This window comes from Chelonia mydas, chromosome 19 (genome assembly GCF_015237465.2).
Source record: "Chelonia mydas isolate rCheMyd1 chromosome 19, rCheMyd1.pri.v2, whole genome shotgun sequence".
Classification (NCBI taxonomy): Eukaryota; Metazoa; Chordata; order Testudines; family Cheloniidae; genus Chelonia; species Chelonia mydas.
Genome location: NC_051259.2, coordinates 1,294,684 through 1,314,599, shown reverse-complemented (window position 1 = coordinate 1,314,599; position 19,916 = coordinate 1,294,684). Strand labels below are relative to the sequence as shown.

General features: G+C 45.8%; 2 protein-coding genes across 3 annotated transcripts; one reads left to right on the top strand and one right to left on the bottom strand.

Moving 5' to 3' along the window:
- Positions 1-864: 864 nt before the first annotated feature.
- Positions 865-4,230, bottom strand: C19H1orf109 (chromosome 19 C1orf109 homolog). Its single transcript, XM_037881940.2, has 4 exons — positions 3,959-4,230; positions 2,943-3,122; positions 2,291-2,409; positions 865-1,306 (listed from the first exon to the last, which is right to left on the bottom strand). Exons 1-4 carry the CDS (start codon positions 4,228-4,230, stop codon positions 1,269-1,271), a joined length of 609 nt encoding a protein of 202 aa, XP_037737868.1. The 3' UTR covers positions 865-1,268.
- Positions 4,185-19,475, top strand: CDCA8 (cell division cycle associated 8). 2 transcript variants are annotated; one of them, XM_043532276.1, is made up of 11 exons: positions 4,185-4,315; positions 6,469-6,581; positions 9,825-9,953; positions 10,562-10,602; positions 11,868-11,943; positions 12,331-12,476; positions 13,469-13,548; positions 14,009-14,107; positions 17,089-17,215; positions 17,617-17,703; positions 18,732-19,475. In XM_043532276.1, exons 1-11 carry the CDS (start codon positions 4,278-4,280, stop codon positions 18,774-18,776), a joined length of 981 nt encoding a protein of 326 aa, XP_043388211.1. In that variant the 5' UTR covers positions 4,185-4,277; the 3' UTR covers positions 18,777-19,475. The 2 variants fall into 2 exon arrangements, with proteins under 2 accessions (XP_043388211.1, XP_037737915.1); XM_037881987.2 differs by lacking the exon at positions 4,185-4,315 and adding an exon at positions 5,036-5,147.
- The last annotated feature ends 441 nt before the right edge of the window (positions 19,476-19,916 follow it).

Sequence of the window (19,916 nt, the reverse complement as noted above, 5' to 3'; positions counted from 1 at the left end):
CACCTCTAGGACGGAGGTCAAGTCCATCTTTAGGTCTTAAGTGAAATGACTTTGGTGTTCTCAGTAAAGACTACATTCCAAAACCATCAGACTACAGCTAAATGGATTCACACTGCCCACAGCTCCTGGTAACATTGGTGGGTGGCCCAGAAGCACAATTCAGCACAGCATACTGGATAGTCTCTACCCTGCAGAAGCCCAAGGTTCTACACGTAAGGAGCCTGCACCCCACCAAAGGCAAGTGCTAAAATCAGGGGAAGCTCGCTCAGAACAGCACTGACAGGAAGCTTGTCTTACAGCTGCCTGGCTGGGGTATAAAGCCAATTTGAATTGCTTATAACTATCTGCCCTGTAATGGAGAAGTATCTTACTTTTAAATATTAATCACTTTACCTCATGGGACAGAGAGCAGCAGTAAAATGCCAGCCCTTGCTAGAGAAGTGAGCTAGAATTCTTCACTTAAGGACTTATATCTATTATCTGTTCTACTTGGAGCCAGCAATTTGAAATCTAGTAAATTCAGAAAATACTAAATGTAGTTTCCACAACTACAGCGGCACCTGCCACTATTTCAGCTTCATAATCACTTTTTGGAAACAGGTTTTTCTTTGGCCTTTCTGGGTGAAGGCCCCACACAAGTAAAAAAAGGAAACAAGGAAACTGAACAGACAGATGGCTTCTTTTGTGCATTTGTCAGCAATCAGAAGTTTCTCTTTAGACTTCATGCTGTAGCAATCTTTAGTGTTACATGTAATGACAGTAGGTATCACACACGGAATATTTTTAAGTGGAAGTTTTTGCTCTAACATTTATTAGGTACCTGGGGTAGAACTGCAGTGTGCCATTAACCACAGACAGACACAATTTTTATTAAAAAAATTTATTTCCTTTAGCAGACAAAAAGTCCACGAGTGCTGCTGCTGGCAGCTGTCCCTGAGCTGAAGAAGAAATTCCACATCTGTCATTTTCCCCTTGTCTTCAGTTTATGAGCCAAGCCACTGTTTCAGCTGCTACATCAAGTCCACTTTCACAAGCCAAGGAAGCAGCAGAGCCACTCACATTGGGTGCCAGGCTTGTTTGACTTTTAACACACCACTTAGCTCATAGCAGAGAGCAAGGGAAACCCCTGCACTGGGCTAGCTCATTCAGCAAATCCAGCTTCTTCATGGGTATCCTGAACAAGGTATTATCCCAGGCACCCAAAACTAATCATTCCACACAAATCCTCTGGTGTTTTCTCTCTGCAAGCTGGTTAGTAATAGAGCTCTTCACAGAGTCTCCAGAAAGGAGACCTTCAGAAGAGTGTCTAAGTTGGGAGGAAAAAACAGAAGACATTAATGTTGCACTAAGTGTTATTTTTGTCATAATACACACACACACACACACACACACACAAACAGAGAACTTCCCCACTTATTACCAAGGACCAATGGGGAATAACCCACCAACAATTCAATATCTTAGAACTGTTAAATGGGATACTGAACCTTTTGCCTCTATTCAAAGGTCCCATTTCCAGTCAAGTCCAGGTGTGCAGTGACTTCAAGTCGTTCAGTGGGTCTCAGTCCAGCTCCCAGAGGACAAGTGTCCATATAACCAATACTGCAATGGCAGCACTAATTGATAGACATTGTTGTGGCTGCATGGAATCATAGGACTGGAAGGGACTTCGAGAGGGCATCTCGTTCAGTCCCCTGCACACAGAGGGCATCTCGTCCAGTCCCCTGCACAAAAACTAAGTATTATCTAGACCAGTGCTATTCAAAGTGCTGGTCCATGGACCGGTGCTAGTCCGCGAGCCATCGGCTGCCAGTCTGCGCGCACATTGGAAAAAAAAATTGCCAGTCCCCCACATCAGATAGCTTGAGAAACACTGCTCTAGACCACCCCTAACAGGTGTTTGTCTAACCTGCTCTTAAAAGTCTCCAATGATGGAGATTCTACAACCTCCTTAGGCAATTTATTCCAGTGCTTAACTACCCTGACAGTTAGGAAGTTTTTCCTAATGTCCAATCTAAACCTCCCTTGCTGCAATTTAAGCCCATTGCTTCTTGTCCTGTCCTTAAGAGGTTAAGAAAAAAAAATTTCTCCCTCCTCTTTGTAACAACCTTTTACGTTCTTGAAAACTGTTATGTCCCCCCCTCAGTCTTCCCTTTTCCAGACTAAACAAACCCAATACAGTACAGGTTCAGGTGATAAACAGTGGCTTTCAGTCTCCAGGGCCGCCACACCAGCCCCTTTCAATAGCACTAAGCTCACATTAAGATGTTTAAGAGTTTTATGAAAATACCTTGAACCATGTTTCGGCTATTGTTCTCCAAAATCCTCTCCCAGGACTGCGGCAGGGTTTGCATGTCTGGCAAGTTCTCAAAACTGATTTGGAGAAGGAGGAATTTACTCTCCAGGTATCTTTCTGGAAGGTAAGGATTGAAATATGGGGCCGGTGGGAGGTGAGAAGGAAACACAAGCAAGCTGACTTCTTAGGAAGTTATGAGCTCAAAAGAGAGAGTAGGGACCCATTGTAGTCCTGCAGTCCAACTCCCCCTCCCACCAGGACATGCTGAAAGAGCTCGATTTGTTGTTCCTTGTCAAAACACACTAATGATAGTCACCCCAAGTATCTAAGCTTCTTCGCCCTCTATAGACTGTATTTTCTAGATTCTTTGAGAAATTCACTTACTAAAAATGTTCCCTATTCATCTCATTTCCCTTGGCCAAAGAGCAGGGCCAGGAGACTGACTCCTGAAGGTGGAGGCAGGAGCAATTTGCCAGAGCTGTCCATCAAGATGCTTGGTGAGGTTTTATTGTGACCTTACTGGTCACCAGCTGATGACAACTCACAAATAAAGAAAGCCAAATCCAGTTCTGTTGACATGAATCAAGACAACAACCTCCTTGACCTGTTTGAGCTACAAACTTTTAGCTTTTCTAGCAAAGGATACACATGTCGGTAATATCTCTCAATATTGTGCAGCCATTCCAACATGTCTGCCAGCGAGGGGATAAGAGCAGTACGCTGCACAGAAGCTTCAAAACCTAGCACATCCGCATGCTGCTCATAGAGTTGGAAAACAGTGCCCACGTAACCACTAACTACATCCCGCACTTTCTGCAAGTCAGCTCTGTGAAAACAGAGAGTCATACTCAGGGCTGTGTTTTCCAAAGGGTGGCCTCACTCACTTTGTACCCCAAAATGAATTACATGGACAAGTCTCAGTACTTGCTTTAAACAAAAAAAGTGCTTCCCCCTACAGTGACAGTTTGGTGAGTTCAACAATATGCAGTAACCTGAACTGGAACTAGGGAATTCATGCAAGGAAAAGGCAAGCCTATGTGACTGTATAACTGATCGTATAGAGCATGCTGCTGAGAGGCTGAACAAATCACATAATTTAAAGAGACACTGTAATTTGAAATCTAATGAGTACTATTAACTCCTCTAAACTATTAAGTATTACACATGGCTGAGACCCCTGATAATTCTCGTGGTTTTACAATTATATATTTCTCCTTTTTTAAAATGCTCATCCCACACAAACACACACACTTCCAAGACTCTGTGAGAAAGACTGACACAAAATGAGGACAAAGGGTGAAAATGAATATATGACAACACTCGGCCAGATTCTTTGCTATTGTAAATCAACAAAGGTCCAACAGAACTCAATGGGGCTACACTGATTGACACCAGTTGAGAATCTGGCCCACCATGTAAAGTCAAAGTAAACAAATTGAAAGGCAGGGGACAATTTTTGCTCACTTTCAGTTGTTATGATTTTACATATTGTTAGAACAATAGGTACAACACTTCCAGGCAGAAATGTGATGCTTAGGTTGACATTATCTCCTCTCCTTCAGATGTGAATCCTGCAAACAGGCCAGAAGGGGAATCCCACCTCTCTCAGCATGTTTGCCCAGGCTTTCATAGTGCTCACAACCTGACACAACAGCCCCTTACACTTTGCCCACCAGCTCTTCCAGCAGAGTCTCTGCTGCACAGCGTTGCTTATATTTTAACTGCTCTTCCAGATCCGGGAAGCCTCGCAGTGGTGTATGTGCAAATGTGACCTTCTGGCAAGCCTGCATCTGCTCCGCCAGATTGCTGAGGGAGCTCAGGAGAGGCTTACAGTCCGTCAGTGCCGTCTGCCAAGCCTCTTGCTGCTGCTGTATGGCCTGGAAGCACTTCTGCAGGGACTGATGAAGGACCAGGATGGCTGGGCTCTCTGACATCTTCTTATAGGCAGACCCAGAGCTGCAGGAAGAGAGAGGCTCTGGTGATGGGCACCACACAGAAACCTGCAATATGCACACACAGGTACAGAGACCCTAGGGCTGCGGGTCCCCACCGCCTTCCAGTAAGCAGCCACTGTCCACACTCACCATCCTCCTCCACAGACCAGCGCCACTGGCTGAGGAGCGCAGGCTCCAGGAGCTCAGGCAGCTCCTAGGCAAGAGTCTGCTTTAGAAATGGGAAAGGGGGGGGGGAATTCGGGGTGGACTGCTGCTTATGGGGTGAACATATTTGAGGGGAGAGCCCTGACAGAGCTGGAGGAAAGAGAGGGAGGGTCTTTATGCAGGGGCCAATGGGGGCGGGGAGCAGGAGCCGGGGGAGGGGAGCAGGGCCCCGGGGGGGGGTCTCGATGCGGGGCCGGGGGGGAGGGGAGCAGGACCGGGGGGGGGCGGGTCTCCACCGGGGGCCAATGGGGGAGGGGAGCAGGACGGGGGGGGGGGCGGGTCTCGATGCGGGGCCGGGGGGGGAGGGGAGCAGGACGGGGGGGCGGGTCTCCATGCGGGGCCGGGGGGGAGGGGAGCGGGGAGCAGGGCCCCGGGGGGGGGCGGGGAGGGGCTAGGCGAACCCCAGGGCCCTCCCTTACCTGAGCCCTGGGAAGTGTAGTTGCCAGCTCCCCTCAGACCGGAAGTGAAACCGGCTGCCCCAACGACGGGCGCTCGCGCGAAACAGAAGTCACCTACCTGCCTGCCCCCGAGGCATGCTGGGAACTGTAGTTCTCTCTCGTGCTCCGTTTTCCATTGGCGGCGGGAGCGCGTGCGCGTGTGGGCGCCGTCCAGCCGCGTCGCTGATTGGGCGGTCGGGTTTGAATGTAGTTGTTGGGGCTCGCGCGCGCGTTGGGGACGCCAGGAGCGAGCCGGTGAGCGGGCGCGGAGGGGCCGCTCGGGGGGCGCCCGCTCGGGGGGCAGGGGGGCTGTTGGGGCGGGGGGGCCGCTCGGGGGGCAGGGGGGGCTGTTGGGGCGGGGGGGACCGCTCGGGGGGCAGGGGGGGCTGTTGGGGCGGGGGGGGGCCGCTCGGGGGGCTGTTGGGGCGGGGGGGCCGCTCGGGGGGCAGGGGGGGCTGTTGGGGCGGGGGGGCCCGCTCGGGGGGCTGTTGGGGCGGGGGAGCCGCTCGGGGGGCAGGGGGGGCTGTTGGGGCGGGGGAGCCGCTCGGGGGGCGCGGGGGCTGTTGGGGCGGGCGGGCTGTTGGGGCCGCTCGGGGGGCTGTTGGGGCGGGGGGGCCGCTCGGGGGGCAGGGGGGGCTGTTGGGGCGAGGGGGCCCGCTCGGGGGGCTGTTGGGGCGGGGGGGCCGCTCGGGGGGCGGGGGGGCTGTTGGGGCGGGCGGGGCCGCTCGGGGGCAGGGGGGGCTGTTGGGGCCGCTCGGGGGGCTGTTGGGGCAGGGGGGGGCCGCTCGGGGGGCAGGGGGGCTGTTGGGGCGGGGGAGCCGCTCGGGGGGCTGTTGGGGCGGGGCCGCTCGGGGGGCAGGGGGGGCTGTTGGGGCGGGGGGGCCCGCTCGGGGGGCTGTTGGGGCGGGGCGGGCTGCTCGGGGGGGGACATGCAGAACCCCCCTTCTCCCTTCTGTCACGTTTTCGCTCCCCAGTCGTTGTCCCTCCGCCCCAGCCTTCCCCCGCACAGGGGTGGCGAGCTGCTAGCTCCATGCCCCGGTGAAACGATGCCTCCATCTTAATTCAGGAGTCACACTCCGAGGCGACTGTGTGAAAAGGGGGGGGGGGTCACCAGGACCGCAGGGTTGAAAACCCCTGCCCTGGCCGGGTGCTGGGCAGGTGGTTCCCAGCCGGCTTTGTCTACTCCAGAGAGAGGTGATGCGGACTGGGACAGGCCCGGGCTGGCTCTGGCCCGTCCTCACTTCGCTGTGGGCCTGTTTAGCTTCACCGGTGCCCCCGCCGCTGGAGCTGATCAGGAGCAGCCCTATGTTCAGGCAAGCCCCTGCCAGGCGTTCAGCCCCAGGCCACCAGTGGTGCGTCTGCTGCCTGGTCCTGGTGCTGGGGAACCACTCCCCTGTGTGGGGCACCAATGCCGGCTCTCTGCTGTGGCTTGCAATAGTCCCAGGAGCCCTGGTTTTCAATAGGGATAGAGCAGCAGTAGCTCCCAGCCTCCCAGAAGACTAGGGCCTCTTGTCTCTGACTGGCCAAGTGTTCCCTTCTTGTATGAACCCAACTGGCTGTTTCTGTTCTGCTGCAGAGCTCCATCCGACACCATGGCACCGTCCAGGAAGAAAACAGCCAATGGAACCAGCAAAAACAATGTGAAAAAGAAAAAGCTTGCTGCGTTTTTAAAGGACTTTGATCGTGAAGGTAACTTTTGCACTCATTCATAAACTTGCTTTCTACAAAGGCTTCAGGGTCCTGAGTTGTTTTGCAGGTTAATTTAATGCTGGTTAAAGTTATTGTCTTAACAACCCTGGAAACTGACACCTCAGGACACTGAAGTCCTGTACAGGCAGGACAGATATAGCACAAACTGTAGCTTTGATCCAGAAGGATGACTTTGAGGGATTGGAGAAGGTGGTTTAATTCTTGATGCTTATGCAATCCTTGAGCTTTCCTGAGGCTTCTATCCAGGGGGCTAGTTGTGATGAGTATGCTGCAATGTTGATGCAGGTCTTCTAGGAATTAAACTAAAATAGGAACTCTTTTTAGAGGTCATGGTTGTTACGGGGGCTTATTCCTTCACCCACTTACTTCCCTGGTCCTTCTCGCATGAACAGAGAGCAACAATAACCGAAGTCCAAAGGTGCAAACAATTCAATGTTTATTGGGGTGATCTTCCAGCAAGCATGATTCCAGTTTCCTTCCTTAGTGTCCCCCTTCCCAGCTCTGACACCACAGAGCCTTACACCTGTGTCCCTGTTCCCATTCATGCCCTTTAGCCAAACATGATTCTAATTTCCCCACCCCCATTCCCTGTTCCCATTTCCCCCCACCCCCTAACTTCCTGATTGACTGCAGACTATATAGTAAAAAGAAAAGGAGTACTTGTGGCACCTTAGAGACTAACCAGTTTATTTGAGCATGAGCTTTCGTGAGCTACAGCTCACTTCATCGGATGCATAGCATATCGTGGAAACTGCAGAAGACATTATATACACACAGAGACCATGAAACAAAACTTCCTCCCACCCCACTCTCCTGCTGGTAACAGCTTATCTAAAGTGATCATCAAGTAGGGCCATTTCCAGCACAAATCCAGGTTTTCTCACCCTTCCCCCCCCCCCCCCCCCCCCCCCACACACACACACACACACACATACAAACTCACTCTCCTGCTGGTAATAGCCCATTGGGATGGGCTATTACCAGCAGGAGAGTGAGTTTGTATGTGGGGGGGGGGGGGGGGGGAGGGTGAAAAACCTGGATTTGTGCTGGAAATGGCCCTACTTGATGATCACTTTAGATAAGCTGTTACCAGCAGGAGAGTGGGGTGGGAGGAAGTTTTGTTTCATGGTCTCTGTGTGTATATAATGTCTTCTGCAGTTTCCACGATATGCTATGCATCCGATGAAGTGAGCTGTAGCTCACGAAAGCTCATGCTCAAATAAACTGGTTAGTCTCTAAGGTGCCACAAGTACTCCTTTTCTTTTTACGAATACAGACTAACACGGCTGTTTCTCTGAAACCAGACTATATAGTAAAACTTGAGTTCTGCTTAGCTATACCTTAACCAATCATTTTCCTGAAATTTAACTAACCCGTCCTAACATATTGTAACATGATTATTTAACCAATTATATCTCACCACCTTAATTAGTTTACACCCAGCAAAATTAATTATACAGCAGACAGGAACAATCACAGAACCAGACAAACAATAGCAAAGTGGGAACTATAATGACAAAACAATACAGAAGTGAGGATTTCACATCCCAGCTATTGATAAGTGAGTTCTTGCCAGACAGGATGCTATCAAACTAAGTTTCCTTTTACATCTTCCAGGCACTTTCCTTTCTCTGGAGGTGATAGGCATTATCAGGACAGGATTGTATTCCTAACGACCCAATAGCACCTTATTTCAATGTGACTAGGTTGGAATGTGAGGATGTGACCCGGTCGCTTCCCAGTTTATGGCTGCCTCTGTTGCTTAGCCAAAGGCCTTAGCCTAAGAACAGGGCCTCAGACTGTCACAGTAAGAGAAGGACCTTACACTGCAGACAGTGATTTTGATTCTTTCTTTTATACCTCTATAACTAGCCAAGTGATAAGAATACACCTAAATTCTTAGAGTATAGGCCTTTACAGACAGGCCTGAATTATCTATATCCTAACAACTGTCAGCTGTTAAATATTAATATTGGGTGCTTGTCAATAGGCTATTTAGAGAGGCAAGGTCCGTGCAGTGATATCTCTTATTGAACCAACTTCTGTTGGTGAGAAACAAGCTTGCATGCTTACATAGAGCTCTTCTTCAGATCTGGGAAATGTACTCTGTGTCACAGCTAAATGCAAGGTAGAACAGATTGTCCAGCATAAATAGTTAATACATATTTCAAGGGACCATTCAATGTGAAGTGGCCTGTTAATACCTTTCCAGTTATTGGGGGGAGGTTTAGTGGGTTATAGATTTTTGTAATAAACCATAAATCCAGTGTGTGTCTATTCAGTTCATGATTTTTAGTATCTAGCAAAGTTATGAATTTGAGTTCCCAAGTTCGATTTTTGAAGGTGTTGCACGGGTTTCCTTTGAGGATGAGGACTGAGAGGTCAGACATAGAATGATCACTTTGGAAAGTGTGTACCACACAGGTGATATGGTGTTTTTGTCTTTTATCATTTTTCTGTGTGAGTTCATTCAAGAGCTTAGTGATTACCTGATTTCACCCACATAGTTGTTGTTATCGAGGTACACTTAGTGCACTGCCTGAGATACACCACATGTTGTGATAGACTTGTTTAGAAGCCAGGGATTTTGAGAGGTGTCTTGTAAGGGGTGTTCATCATCGCAGCAGTGGAGAGGTCCACAGGTTTTGCATCTGTTGTTCTGGCAGTGTCTGGTGCCGCTTTGAGTTAATGTGTCTTGGTCTGTGCAGAACTTTTTTCTGATGATGGGATTGGGGGGTTGTTTGAAGGGCAGGAAAGGGGGTTCAGGAAAGATTTCTTTCAGGATGTGGTCCCCATCAAGTGTGGGTTGTAATTGTTTAATGATATGGGTTCCAATATGGGTGGTAGGTGACAATCTGTTCCACCTTGTGGAATTCTTCCATCAACCTAGTGACTGCCTCTCGGGGAGGTGGATTGCCTACACCAATGGGCGAAACCCTCCTGTCGGTATAGGGAGTGTCTACGCAGAAGCACTGCAGACATACCTTTATACAGTCCAGTTAATTTTCTACCATTGGCTCACACCAAATGAAAATATAAGTGCTCAAAAAGGCTTATTTTGGAAGAATGAAATAGATTTGATCAGAAAAGCGCGTTCACAAGGGAGTAGATTTTTGCTGATATTCAGAGAAATATAAATTCAAGCCCTGATATGTAAATCCCTGAATAACATTTGTGTTCTATGTAGTAATCAATCAAAATTCTTTTCTTTTTTTCTTTTAGTCCAAACTAGAATTGATCAGCTACAAACAAATGGGCAAAATCTTCTCAAGGAATTGGATAATCTTTATAACATAGAAAACCTCCGACTTCCTCTAGCACTGAGAGAGATGAACTGGCTTGACTACTTTGGTATGGTCCATCCACTCCAATATGTATTGACAAAATAGTTCAAAAATGTACTAAATTTAGAGCTAAAAGTGAGTTAATAAGTCTCATTCATCCAGTTAGTGGACTCTATTTAATGACATATCCTAGTTGCATGATCTTCAGAAACGTATTTACTATTTACATTGTTATCTATAATTACAGTAAATTATTTCTTTTGTAACACATCACATTTAAAGTCAGTATATTGGATAAGTTTATTTGTATGAAAGTGCTAATTCAAAATAAGGCTTCAAATGTTTTTCCTTTGGATGTCTTAAACTCATTGGCACATGAGATAAGAGGTATGGCACTGGGTTAACTGGGTGCAAAATCATGTGTTTAAAAAAAAACCTTTGGGAACAAGAAGAGACAAATTGAATATCCTATCCACATGGATTCGTAGACAACCACAGATTTTCTGTTTACGATAAATCCTGCTTTCCCACTAGTTCCTTTATCTTAAGATGGTCATTAACTGTCAAGAAATGCTCATTGTTTGCCTGTTTGTTTAATTCTACCCAAGTATTAAAACTTTAATATTGCATAAATTACTCTGGTTATACATTGATAAAAAAATGTTCTGTCTCCAGCTAAAGGAGGAAGTAAAAAGGCCCTAGAAGAAGCAGCAACGGTAGGTAACATACATCTAGTGTAGCTCCTAAGCCAAATAAAAACTACTTTTCTGGTACTACTGGATAATGTTTTTAGGAACCCAATCTTTATTTAAACCATTGCATCATTTTAAGAGTCTTAGCACAGCACTTGGTGAAAGGATTAAATAAGACATGAAACGTTTGTAGTCTCTCCTGTCTGGCCAAAGTGCTAGCCTTCTCCTTCAATTACTTGGTTTATGGTAAATCTTTGACACTCCTTTTTCCAAGATACATATCCAGTCTCCCTTGTCGTGCACTTTAATGACTATTGAAACTCACTTCATTGTTATGGCTGCCACCTAATACAGACTTCTCCAAAATCTTTACTGAGGCCAAGTCTACACTCAAAAGTTAAGTCAACTCAGCTACATCACTCAGGAATGTGAAAAATGCACACCCCTGAGCCACATAGTTAAGCTGACCTAAGCCCCAGTATAAACAGCCCTTGGTTGATGGAAGAATTCTTCCACCACCTAGCTACTGCCTTGGAGACATGGATTAACTATGCTGATTGGAAAAACCCTTCCTTTGCTGTAGCGAGTGTCTATACCGAAGCTCTTTGTGGCTCAGCTGCAGCGTTTCAAGTGTAGAGAAGCCCTGAGTCTGAAGCATTTGGTAGCTGGAAGACTTGTTCCTGAATTCTGTAACTACCTCTTTGCTTGTCTTACTCAGAGGATTCTCAAGTTTCAGAAAACTGACCTTGTAATTCAAGCTGGGTCTCTGCAGTTGATGGTGGGTGTCTGCCTTTGATTTTTAAAGAAGTGGAAAATAGCAAGTGTCCTGACCTACTTTCTCTCATGGCCCAGATAGCTGAAAGTTTTCAATTTTAGCAGTCTTTTTATAGGAAGCCATTTTTCTGCAATGAAATCTTGGCTTGCCTACCAGTGATACTAATTGACTAAACAGACTATCAGTTAAACAATGTTTCCTTACTGTTATCTTGCCCTGCCTCACTCACCAGGGAATATGCATTTCTTTGTAAACCAGAAAACTTCTATGTTGGGATTGGACTGAAATGTCTGGGGGTTGGGAATAGCTGTAGCAGGGGAATAAAGTCTTTCAGTACTAAGTGCTGTGCAGGTCCTGCAAGCTGTTACCATTTCTAAAATACCAGAGAAGTCAAAGCAGCATAGAAGCATTTTTATTGTAAAATAATTATGGGTTTACACTGCTGTTTGCAGGCAGTTAGGAATGAGTTCTTTACTAATAATACACATGGTATTGTGATTGCTTTTGGTTTTAGGCAGATTTGGAGCTATCAGAAATAAACAAACTTACGGCAGAAGTTATCCAGACGCCTTTCAGAATTGTCAAGAAAGGTCAGTTTGTTTACAAGCATTGCTGAATGTTCTGGATGCAATCAATAGTGGAATGTTTTTTTGTTCCTTATGGATCTTGTCAGCTATCTTCCAACTCTCATTAACTGGCCTAAATAGGTTTCAAAGAAACAATTGTTGCTTCAGTCTTTGTGATGTTACATGTGGAACGTGTTAACTTAGATTTGCTAAATCTTATAGAAGTGTTGTTCACATTTGTTTATGCCATCTATAAAATCCTGCTTTATCTCTATATAAGTATGTAACTACTAGTTCAATAATTCGTTTGCCAAACAAACTTCACGACTGTTTTCTTTTCACCTTATCTGTTCGTGGATATTTTAATATGCTTCGAATTTTTTCAATTTGGAAACTTTTTTCTCCTTCTAGCTAAAAAATCCAAACAGGATATCGATGCTATTGAAGAAGAAACAGAACTTAGTTTGCTCCCTGTAGCAAAGAAGAGGAAACAGGATAGCAAAGCCCTTGAAGAATCAGAACCAGAACATGAAAATGTTAATCCCAAAACAGGGAAGGTAAATAACTGATCTTGTTGTGGTTATGGCCCAGGCAGGAAGTGAGTTGCCTTTTGATGGAGGTGATGCTTATAGCTTGCTTGCCGTAGGCTAGCTACCTGTTTTAATCAGCATCATAGGTTTATATAATCTTTTTATTTAAAATTTATAAAATATAACTTTACAACTAGTTTTATTTTGCAGAAGAATATATGTATTTCTCAGATGCAGCTTAAATCACATGACCATCTGAAAATGTTATCTATTCTATTTGTAATATCCAAGATGACTATAATGGGAAGACAGAGATTCCTCATTTTGTTTTCTTGTACATTTGTAAAAGCTCTCTGGGTAATCTCTTTCACTGTTTCCCCTCTGTACTGTACAGTCAATTTCCCTAGTTTGTTTCTGTGTGAAAGACCCGTTGGGGAGAGAATTTCTTTTATAATGTGTAAAACCACAAATTATCAGGGGACTTCAGGGTATTTTCGTATATTTTGTGTGTCTCCAAACCTTCAATGAGAAATTAGTTTCCCCCTTTGCTTCATAGCCTGAATTCTGTTTGTCATGAGATCAGAGTCCACATGGTATCTGAGTGCCTTAGATAGATTCTGTTATGAAGTAGAACCCAACCGCTTCTGAAAGTGTAAAGAAACATTTTATATCCCTTTCCTCTTAAATTGTATGTTCAACTTCCATCATGTTCTGGGAGCAGGAGTCTCTTTACCCAAGACTGCTCTAACTAACTATTAGAATTTTGATATCTATGGAAAAGAATTCTGCACAAATCCCTGTGTCTTCCCCAGCTCAGCTCTAGGCTATGATAAAGCCAAGACTCAAAAGGGACAGGTTTTCCACAGTTTTGATCATCTGAGAAGGGGAACAGTGAGTCTTGTTCTTCAGTTGCTGTTACCAGTGTTAGTTCAGTTATGGGAGCACTTCTTCAGAACTGGAGTTCAGCTGTGGTTTGATCAAGAAACAGTAAATAATTCACTGAGTTCTCTGTGTTCCAGGTGAAGACATCAACCAAAAAAGTGCCAGTTTCGAAGAGCAGAAGAGCTCCATCAGCGAGAGTGAAACGCATTAGTAAAAGGTAAGAGTCTGGAGTGGTGTGAATCCCTCTCCTTCAATGTGGAGATGGAAAGGGGAGACCAGAAATGATACTGCCAAAGTAGCCATGGTTGGGGTGGATGGATGGAGGAGAGCGTGATCTGGCTGACAAAGTATACTGTGCTGGAGGAGCTAACAAAGGTATGGTAGGGGTAAATGGAGGAGCTCTACAGAGGGCAGTCTCATAGTATGGTGAGGTGACTGACCAGCTATTCTCTTTGAGGGTGTGTGGGGTTTTACACTGAATCAAGCTGTCATAAAACTGCAGTCTTTGCTGCATGTCAAGAGGCATTACCTGAAATCAGGAGAGACCTCTAGTTTCCAAATACCCTCATGTTCTCAGCTTTTCTAACTAATTAAACAGATGTTCAGAACTGAGAAGCAACTGCTAAACTGATCTTTTAAAAGGGCATCATCTTATCACTGCCACTCTCTTCGAGCAGGTCAAGCAAAAATAACTGTGTCACTCCAGCCCTTGGCCAAGTCGCTGGTGCCCGCACATGGGGAAGGACCTCCACTGTCACCCCTAAATTTGATTCCAGGTGAGTGTGCATTAATTAGCAAAGCCACGTTGCTGTATATTTATCGTATTCTGCAAAATGTCTCTATTAAGTATCAGAATTTGCTAGGTGTCAAGGCATCTAGTGTGTCTTGCCACTAGTTTTCCATGAGCTGGGACAGAACAGTTGCAATGTAGATCAGCTTGTTACCATTCTGCCCCATGGCAGTGGCTGTTCCTATCTGATGTGTGTTATAAGAGCCATAATATAACACTTCACATATTCAAAGTGCTGTAGAAATATTGACTAACCGTCACAACCCTGGAATATTAAGGATGAGATAACTGAGGTAGAGAAGTGAGATTATTTGACTACTATTAGTAGAGTGTCACCAGCAGAGCCAGGATTGGAATTTGAGCCTTCATGATTCTGTATTCATTTGTACATGGCTCACTGTGCTCAGTCTTGTACTGTGCAATCAGCAAAATTGTAGTCTACTTGTTTGAACCATCTCCACACTGTCCCTTCTCCCTCTCCTTTTTCCATTGTTCAAATATGTGCATCTCATGCGTGCAAAACTAACAACTGTGGTATGTAACCTATTGCTTAAATCAGCCTCTGTACCTGATGAGAGGAGGATAGCTAATAGAACACCGAGTTTTTAAAAAGGCCCTGGGGCAATCCTGGCAATTACAGGCTAGTAAGCCTAACTTCAGGAACAGGCAGATTGGTTGAAACTATAGTAAAGAACAATTAGCAGATATGCTGGGAAAGCGTCAACATAGCCTTTGTAAAGGGAAATCATGCCTCACCAATCTATTAGTATTCTTTGAGGGGGTGGTCACAAGCATGTGGACAAGGGTGATCCAGTGGATTTAGTGTACTTGGACTTTGACAAGGTCCCATACCAAAGACTAGTAAGCAGTCATGGGATAAGAAGGAAGATCCTCTCATGAGTCAGTAACTTGTTTCGTATCTTTTAACCAAGGGCAGGAATAAATGGTCAGTTTTCACAGTGGAGAGAGGTAAATAGCAGGATCCTTCAATGATGTGTACTGGGACCAGTGCTGTTCAATATATTCATAAATGATCTGCAAAAGGGGGTGAACAGTGAGGTGGCAAAATTTGCAGATGATACAGAATTACTTAATAGTTAAGTCCAAAGGAGACTACAAACAATTGCAAAGGGATCTCACAAAACTGGGTGATCAGGCGCCAAAATTGTAGATGAAATTTTAGAGTTGATAAGTGCAAAGTAATGTACATTGGAAAACATAGTCTCAGCTGTGATGGGGTGTCCACGCCACACAAGGCAGAGCAGGTTAAATTAGGTCAATTAACCTGGTAGGCTGCACCTGGGCGGAGACTTGGGCTTGATGGACAAGCACTAAGTGGAGTCCAGCTGAGCAGAGGCAGGCTGAGTTCATATAAAGCCAGCAAGCTGAGAACACGAGCTGCAGAAGTAATCTGCAGTCACTCCCTGGGTGGAGGAAGTTTGGGTTGGTAAACTCGGGCCCGGGGGAGCCAGAAGATAGAGCAAAGAAGTAGAAAGAAGTCCAGGGAAAGAGCAACAGGGAGCAAGCAGACCATAATTGCTGGACATAGGGTCCCTGGACTGGAACCCAGAGTAGTGTGTGGGCTGGGGTTCCCCTTCCAGCCACTGGGAAAATGGCACAGGGCCTGGCCTTGGATGGGAAGACTGTCTGGAAAAGATGAGGACAGCGGATCCAGTGGGACTTTAATACCCTGGAAGGGGAGGACTACATAATGACCTGGCCAGAGGGCTGAATCATGAGGAGGGAGCACTACATGTCCTGTAGAGTGAGAAGAAAAGGAGTACTTGTGGCACCTTAGAGACTAACCAATTTATTTGAGCATGAGCTTTCGTGAAACCTGTAGAGTGAGAGGGGATGCAATGTGAGCCATCAGTGGGAGGGGAGACATCAGACCTTAGTGGAGCTAATACCCAGATGTGGCCACAAGAAAGTACCCCAATGGTAAGTGGACCCGTGACACCAACTTTATATACAAAATGATGGGGTCTAATTAGCTGTTCCACTCATGAAAGATCTTGGAGTCATCATGGATCGTTCTCTGAAAACATCTGCTCAATGTGCAGTGGCAGTCAAAAAAGCTATCGATGTTAAGAACCATTAGAAAAGAGATAGAAAATATAGTGCTGCTATACAAATCCATGGTACATCCACACCTTGAATACTGCGTGCAGTACTGGTCACCCCATCTCAAAAAAGATACATTAGAATTGGAAAAGATACAGAGAAGGGCAACAAAAATGGTTAGGGCTAAGGAACAGCTTCCATATGAGGACAGATTAAAAAACCTGGGGCAGTTCAGATTAGAACAGAGATGACTAAGGGAGGGATATGATAGGGATCTAAAATTTCAAAAGCAGGTGCTTTAGTTTTTAGGTTGGGTGCTTTTGGTTTTTTAAACCGCTTGGGCTTGATTTTTAGAAGTGCTTATCGTATCGTTCTCAAGTAAAGCTGTAGTCAGTGGGAAATGTGGGCGCTCATCATTTCTGAAGATTGGGCTCAGGATGTCTGGAGCTGTGCACCTAAAACCAGAGTCTGCTTTTGAAATGTTGGCCTAAATATGTCAATTGTCTTCTCAGAATTAGCTCTTTAAGTGTAAAATATGGAATATTGAGACGACTACAACACATCACTTAATAGCCTTAGGTTTTGGCCTCAGAGTTTTGATTGATTTAGAGCCAGAAGCCTGTAGTCCCACAGAAGAGGGTAGATGGAGGTCATAACTAGAAAAAAGAAGATAAGATAAATCATGTCCTAGTTTAATCAGAGTTTTTTTGTTAGTACAGTTGGGTTCTGACAAGCTCTGTTGGTTTCGCACTTCAAGATACACATTTTTCTCCAACCTTCTGTTTCCCTTGAAAATGAGATGTTTGAAATCTCTAGTTGGGGAGAATCTCATGAAACGTACTGCTGATCATTTTAATTGGCTAGAATAAAGTTATTCAGCAATAACTTTGGAACGTCTTTCAGGGTTTTCAAGACACCAGGTCTACGCACGCCTGCCGCACATGAGCATGTTTACATCGTCTCTGCAAACGGCAGCCCTCTTGCTAACAGCAACGATGTCATCATTACGGTCCCTGTCGGAGGAGGGGAGGTAAAGCAGAAACTTATTAAAAATGTAGGGAAATATTTGAGTGGGTCTTGAAGTGCACCAAATGCAATTTAAAATAATGGCTGATATCAGTATGTGCCATGGTGCAATACAGAAAAGGTGTGAGATGAGTCTGTGGTCTCATGCTGCATCTGGTCCTCTATTTGTAACTAGTCCTGTTTATCAGTAACCTTATCCTGTTCCCAGGACAGTGGGTCCATCACTTGCTATAAAAGCAGTACATGATTCCCTGCTCTTAAATATAGTGGTCTATCAATCTTTCTAATATATAATCCAGATATTTCAATCTTGTTTGGTTCTTTCACTGGTTTCACTTACAAGCTAACATGTACCAGTATGACACAGCTGAACAGTAACTGAGACTTGTGGTCTTTTTCGTACAGAACATTCGTTTAGCAGCCAGTGACCTGACCAAAAGGAATTTGAGTCATCTCAATCCAGAGACCCTGGGAATTATGAAGAAGTTATCAGTAAGTCAATATATACTTGGCTATGAATTGAAACTGGTCTGTTGTGCCTAGCATTGTCATCGTCCCTGTAGTCAAGTTAATGGGCCATCAGTTTCCATTAGACTCTGCCAGTCATCTTTCTTGTTAAATTCTTTTCCTCTTGTGTTTGCCTGGATCTTGGCTCACCCAGAAAATATGGTTTTACACAATGTGGGTCTGTTCACCTAGTCAGCAAAATACACAGACGTGGGTCTTACACTCAACTGGTCTGTATACAAACAGTGCTTTCATTAGTGGGAGAGAGCTACCGGTAGTGCTTAGGATTTAATTCAAGGTTGAATATGCCCTCCTTTTTTTCCAACGTAGGTGGTTTTAGGATGGGGGTGGGCAAACTTTTTGGCCTGAGGGCCACCTCTGGGTATGGAAATTGTATGGTGGGCCATGAATGCTCACGAAATTATGGGTTGGGGTGCAGGAGGGGCTGAGGGCTCCAGCTGGCGGTGCAGGCTATGGAGTGGGGCTGGTGATGAGGGTGTAGGAGGGTGTTCTGGGCTGGCACTGAGGGGTTAGAGGGCAGGAGGGATATCAGGGCTGGGGCAGGGGGTTGGGGCGTGGCAGGGGGCAGGCTCTGCGCGGCACTTACCTCAAGCAGATCCCAGAAGCAGCAGCATGTCCCCCATCCAGCTCCTATGAGGAGGCGCGGCCAGGCAGTTCTGCCCCGTCCACAGGCGCTGCCCCTGCAGCTCCCATTGGCCGTGGTTCCCAGCCAATGGGAGCTGCGGGGGCAGCGCTTGGGGCGGAGGCAGCATGCGGAGCCCCGTGGCTACTCCTATGTGTAGGAGTTGGAGAAGGGACATGCTGCTGCTTCCAGGAGCCGCGCGGAGCTGGGCAAGCCCTGGACCCCGCTCCCCAGAGGGAGCTCAAGGACCAGATTAAAATGTCTGGAGGGCCGGATGCTGCCCCTGGGCCGTAGTTTGCCCACCCCTACTTTAGGCTATGGCAGCATGTGTTCTTTACAAGTGCTATTTGTTAATCTTTCTCCTTTTTAGGTTCGTCTTGCACAAGTATGCAGCAGCACGAACACCCAAAGATGAAATTTCAGGGATAATTGACTTTTTTTGTAAATCTGGAACATCAATTTTAGGACTACAACCTGAATTCTTACTCTATTCTTTTACCTTTCTGTTACACGGTGGAAGTTAGGAACAGATTTTCAGCCTGTAATATATAATGTGATTAGAATAGGTTGACTTCTTTTTGTACAGAAAGAAGTACTTAATTTCCTGTTTCAAGATAGCTAGCTATACCTTGGCCTTGGATCCTCCAGAGTGTATGAGAGACAAGTCAGGTGGATACAGCTGCCCTGCAATCTGCAGAAGATCGAAGCAGTGGGATCTGTTGGATTACAGGTGTGATTGACAAAAGTTTTATCTGGTTTGGGAGCAAAAGCGGTGGAGCTGCTCATTGCACTTATTACCAGGCAAGTTTTCTGTTTATTGATGTCATCATTGCAAGGTGCTAATTAGTTGTATTCTAACAGCTGGAATATGAACCTCAATTACAAATAATTAATAGGGGGTGCTAAAAGAACATTTTGTTGCAGACCAGCTAATGAAGCTGCCAGGGGTGCTACGGGTACAACGAATCCTTTGTTTTGTTTTTCTCACAGTAGCCACTGAACTTTCGATCCTGCTCTCCAGTTTACAGTGAACAATGTACTTGAAGTCTTTTATTGTACATCCTACCGTTGTTTTTAAAGAAATGAATACACTGGTGTGTTCTTAAACCCATAATTTTACTGAGTTTTAAAGCTTCTGTCTACAAAACCAATCATCTAGACCTCCGATCCTCTAAGCCTAAGGCACATACACTTACTGGGCAAGTCCCTTTAGAGTGGTTGGAGACAGCCAGTGGAGAGTTCCCTCTGCACAGGGAAACTGCTGTTTCCTGCACTAGCTCCTAGGGAGGAGATGGGGATGTGGCAGGGCCAGGTTCCACTATGTCTGGGTCTCCACTGCGGTGTTCCCTGCGTTCTTTTCATGAACTAAAAAAGTTTTACACAATAAATACTGTTTATAGATGGAATAAAATTAGTTACATATTCATTGACTTTTACTGTTTTAGAAAATTCCTGCTTCGCTTAATAGCGCATGGACAGCACTGATGCATTAGAATGGTCAGTGTCCAGCACCTTACTCTTCTCCAGCATCTCTGTGGTGGAAAAAGCCTGAAGC

Coding starts and splice junctions, on each gene's coding strand:
- C19H1orf109 (XM_037881940.2), bottom strand. CDS start 4,230: ATGTCAGAGAGCCCAGCCATCCTGGTCCTTCATCAGTCCCTGCAGAAG. Junction 2,410..2,942: donor GAGAGATATTACCGACATGT/GTATCCTTTGCT, acceptor CCTTCCAGAAAG/ATACCTGGAGAGTAAATTCC. Junction 1,307..2,290: donor TAGCCGAAACATGGTTCAAG/GTATTTTCATAA, acceptor CTCCCAACTTAG/ACACTCTTCTGAAGGTCTCC.
- CDCA8 (XM_043532276.1), top strand. CDS start 4,278: ATGGGCACCACACAGAAACCTGCAATATGCACACACAG. Junction 4,316..6,468: donor CCTGCAATATGCACACACAG/GTACAGAGACCC, acceptor GTTCTGCTGCAG/AGCTCCATCCGACACCATGG. Junction 13,549..14,008: donor GTGAAACGCATTAGTAAAAG/GTAAGAGTCTGG, acceptor CTCTTCGAGCAG/GTCAAGCAAAAATAACTGTG.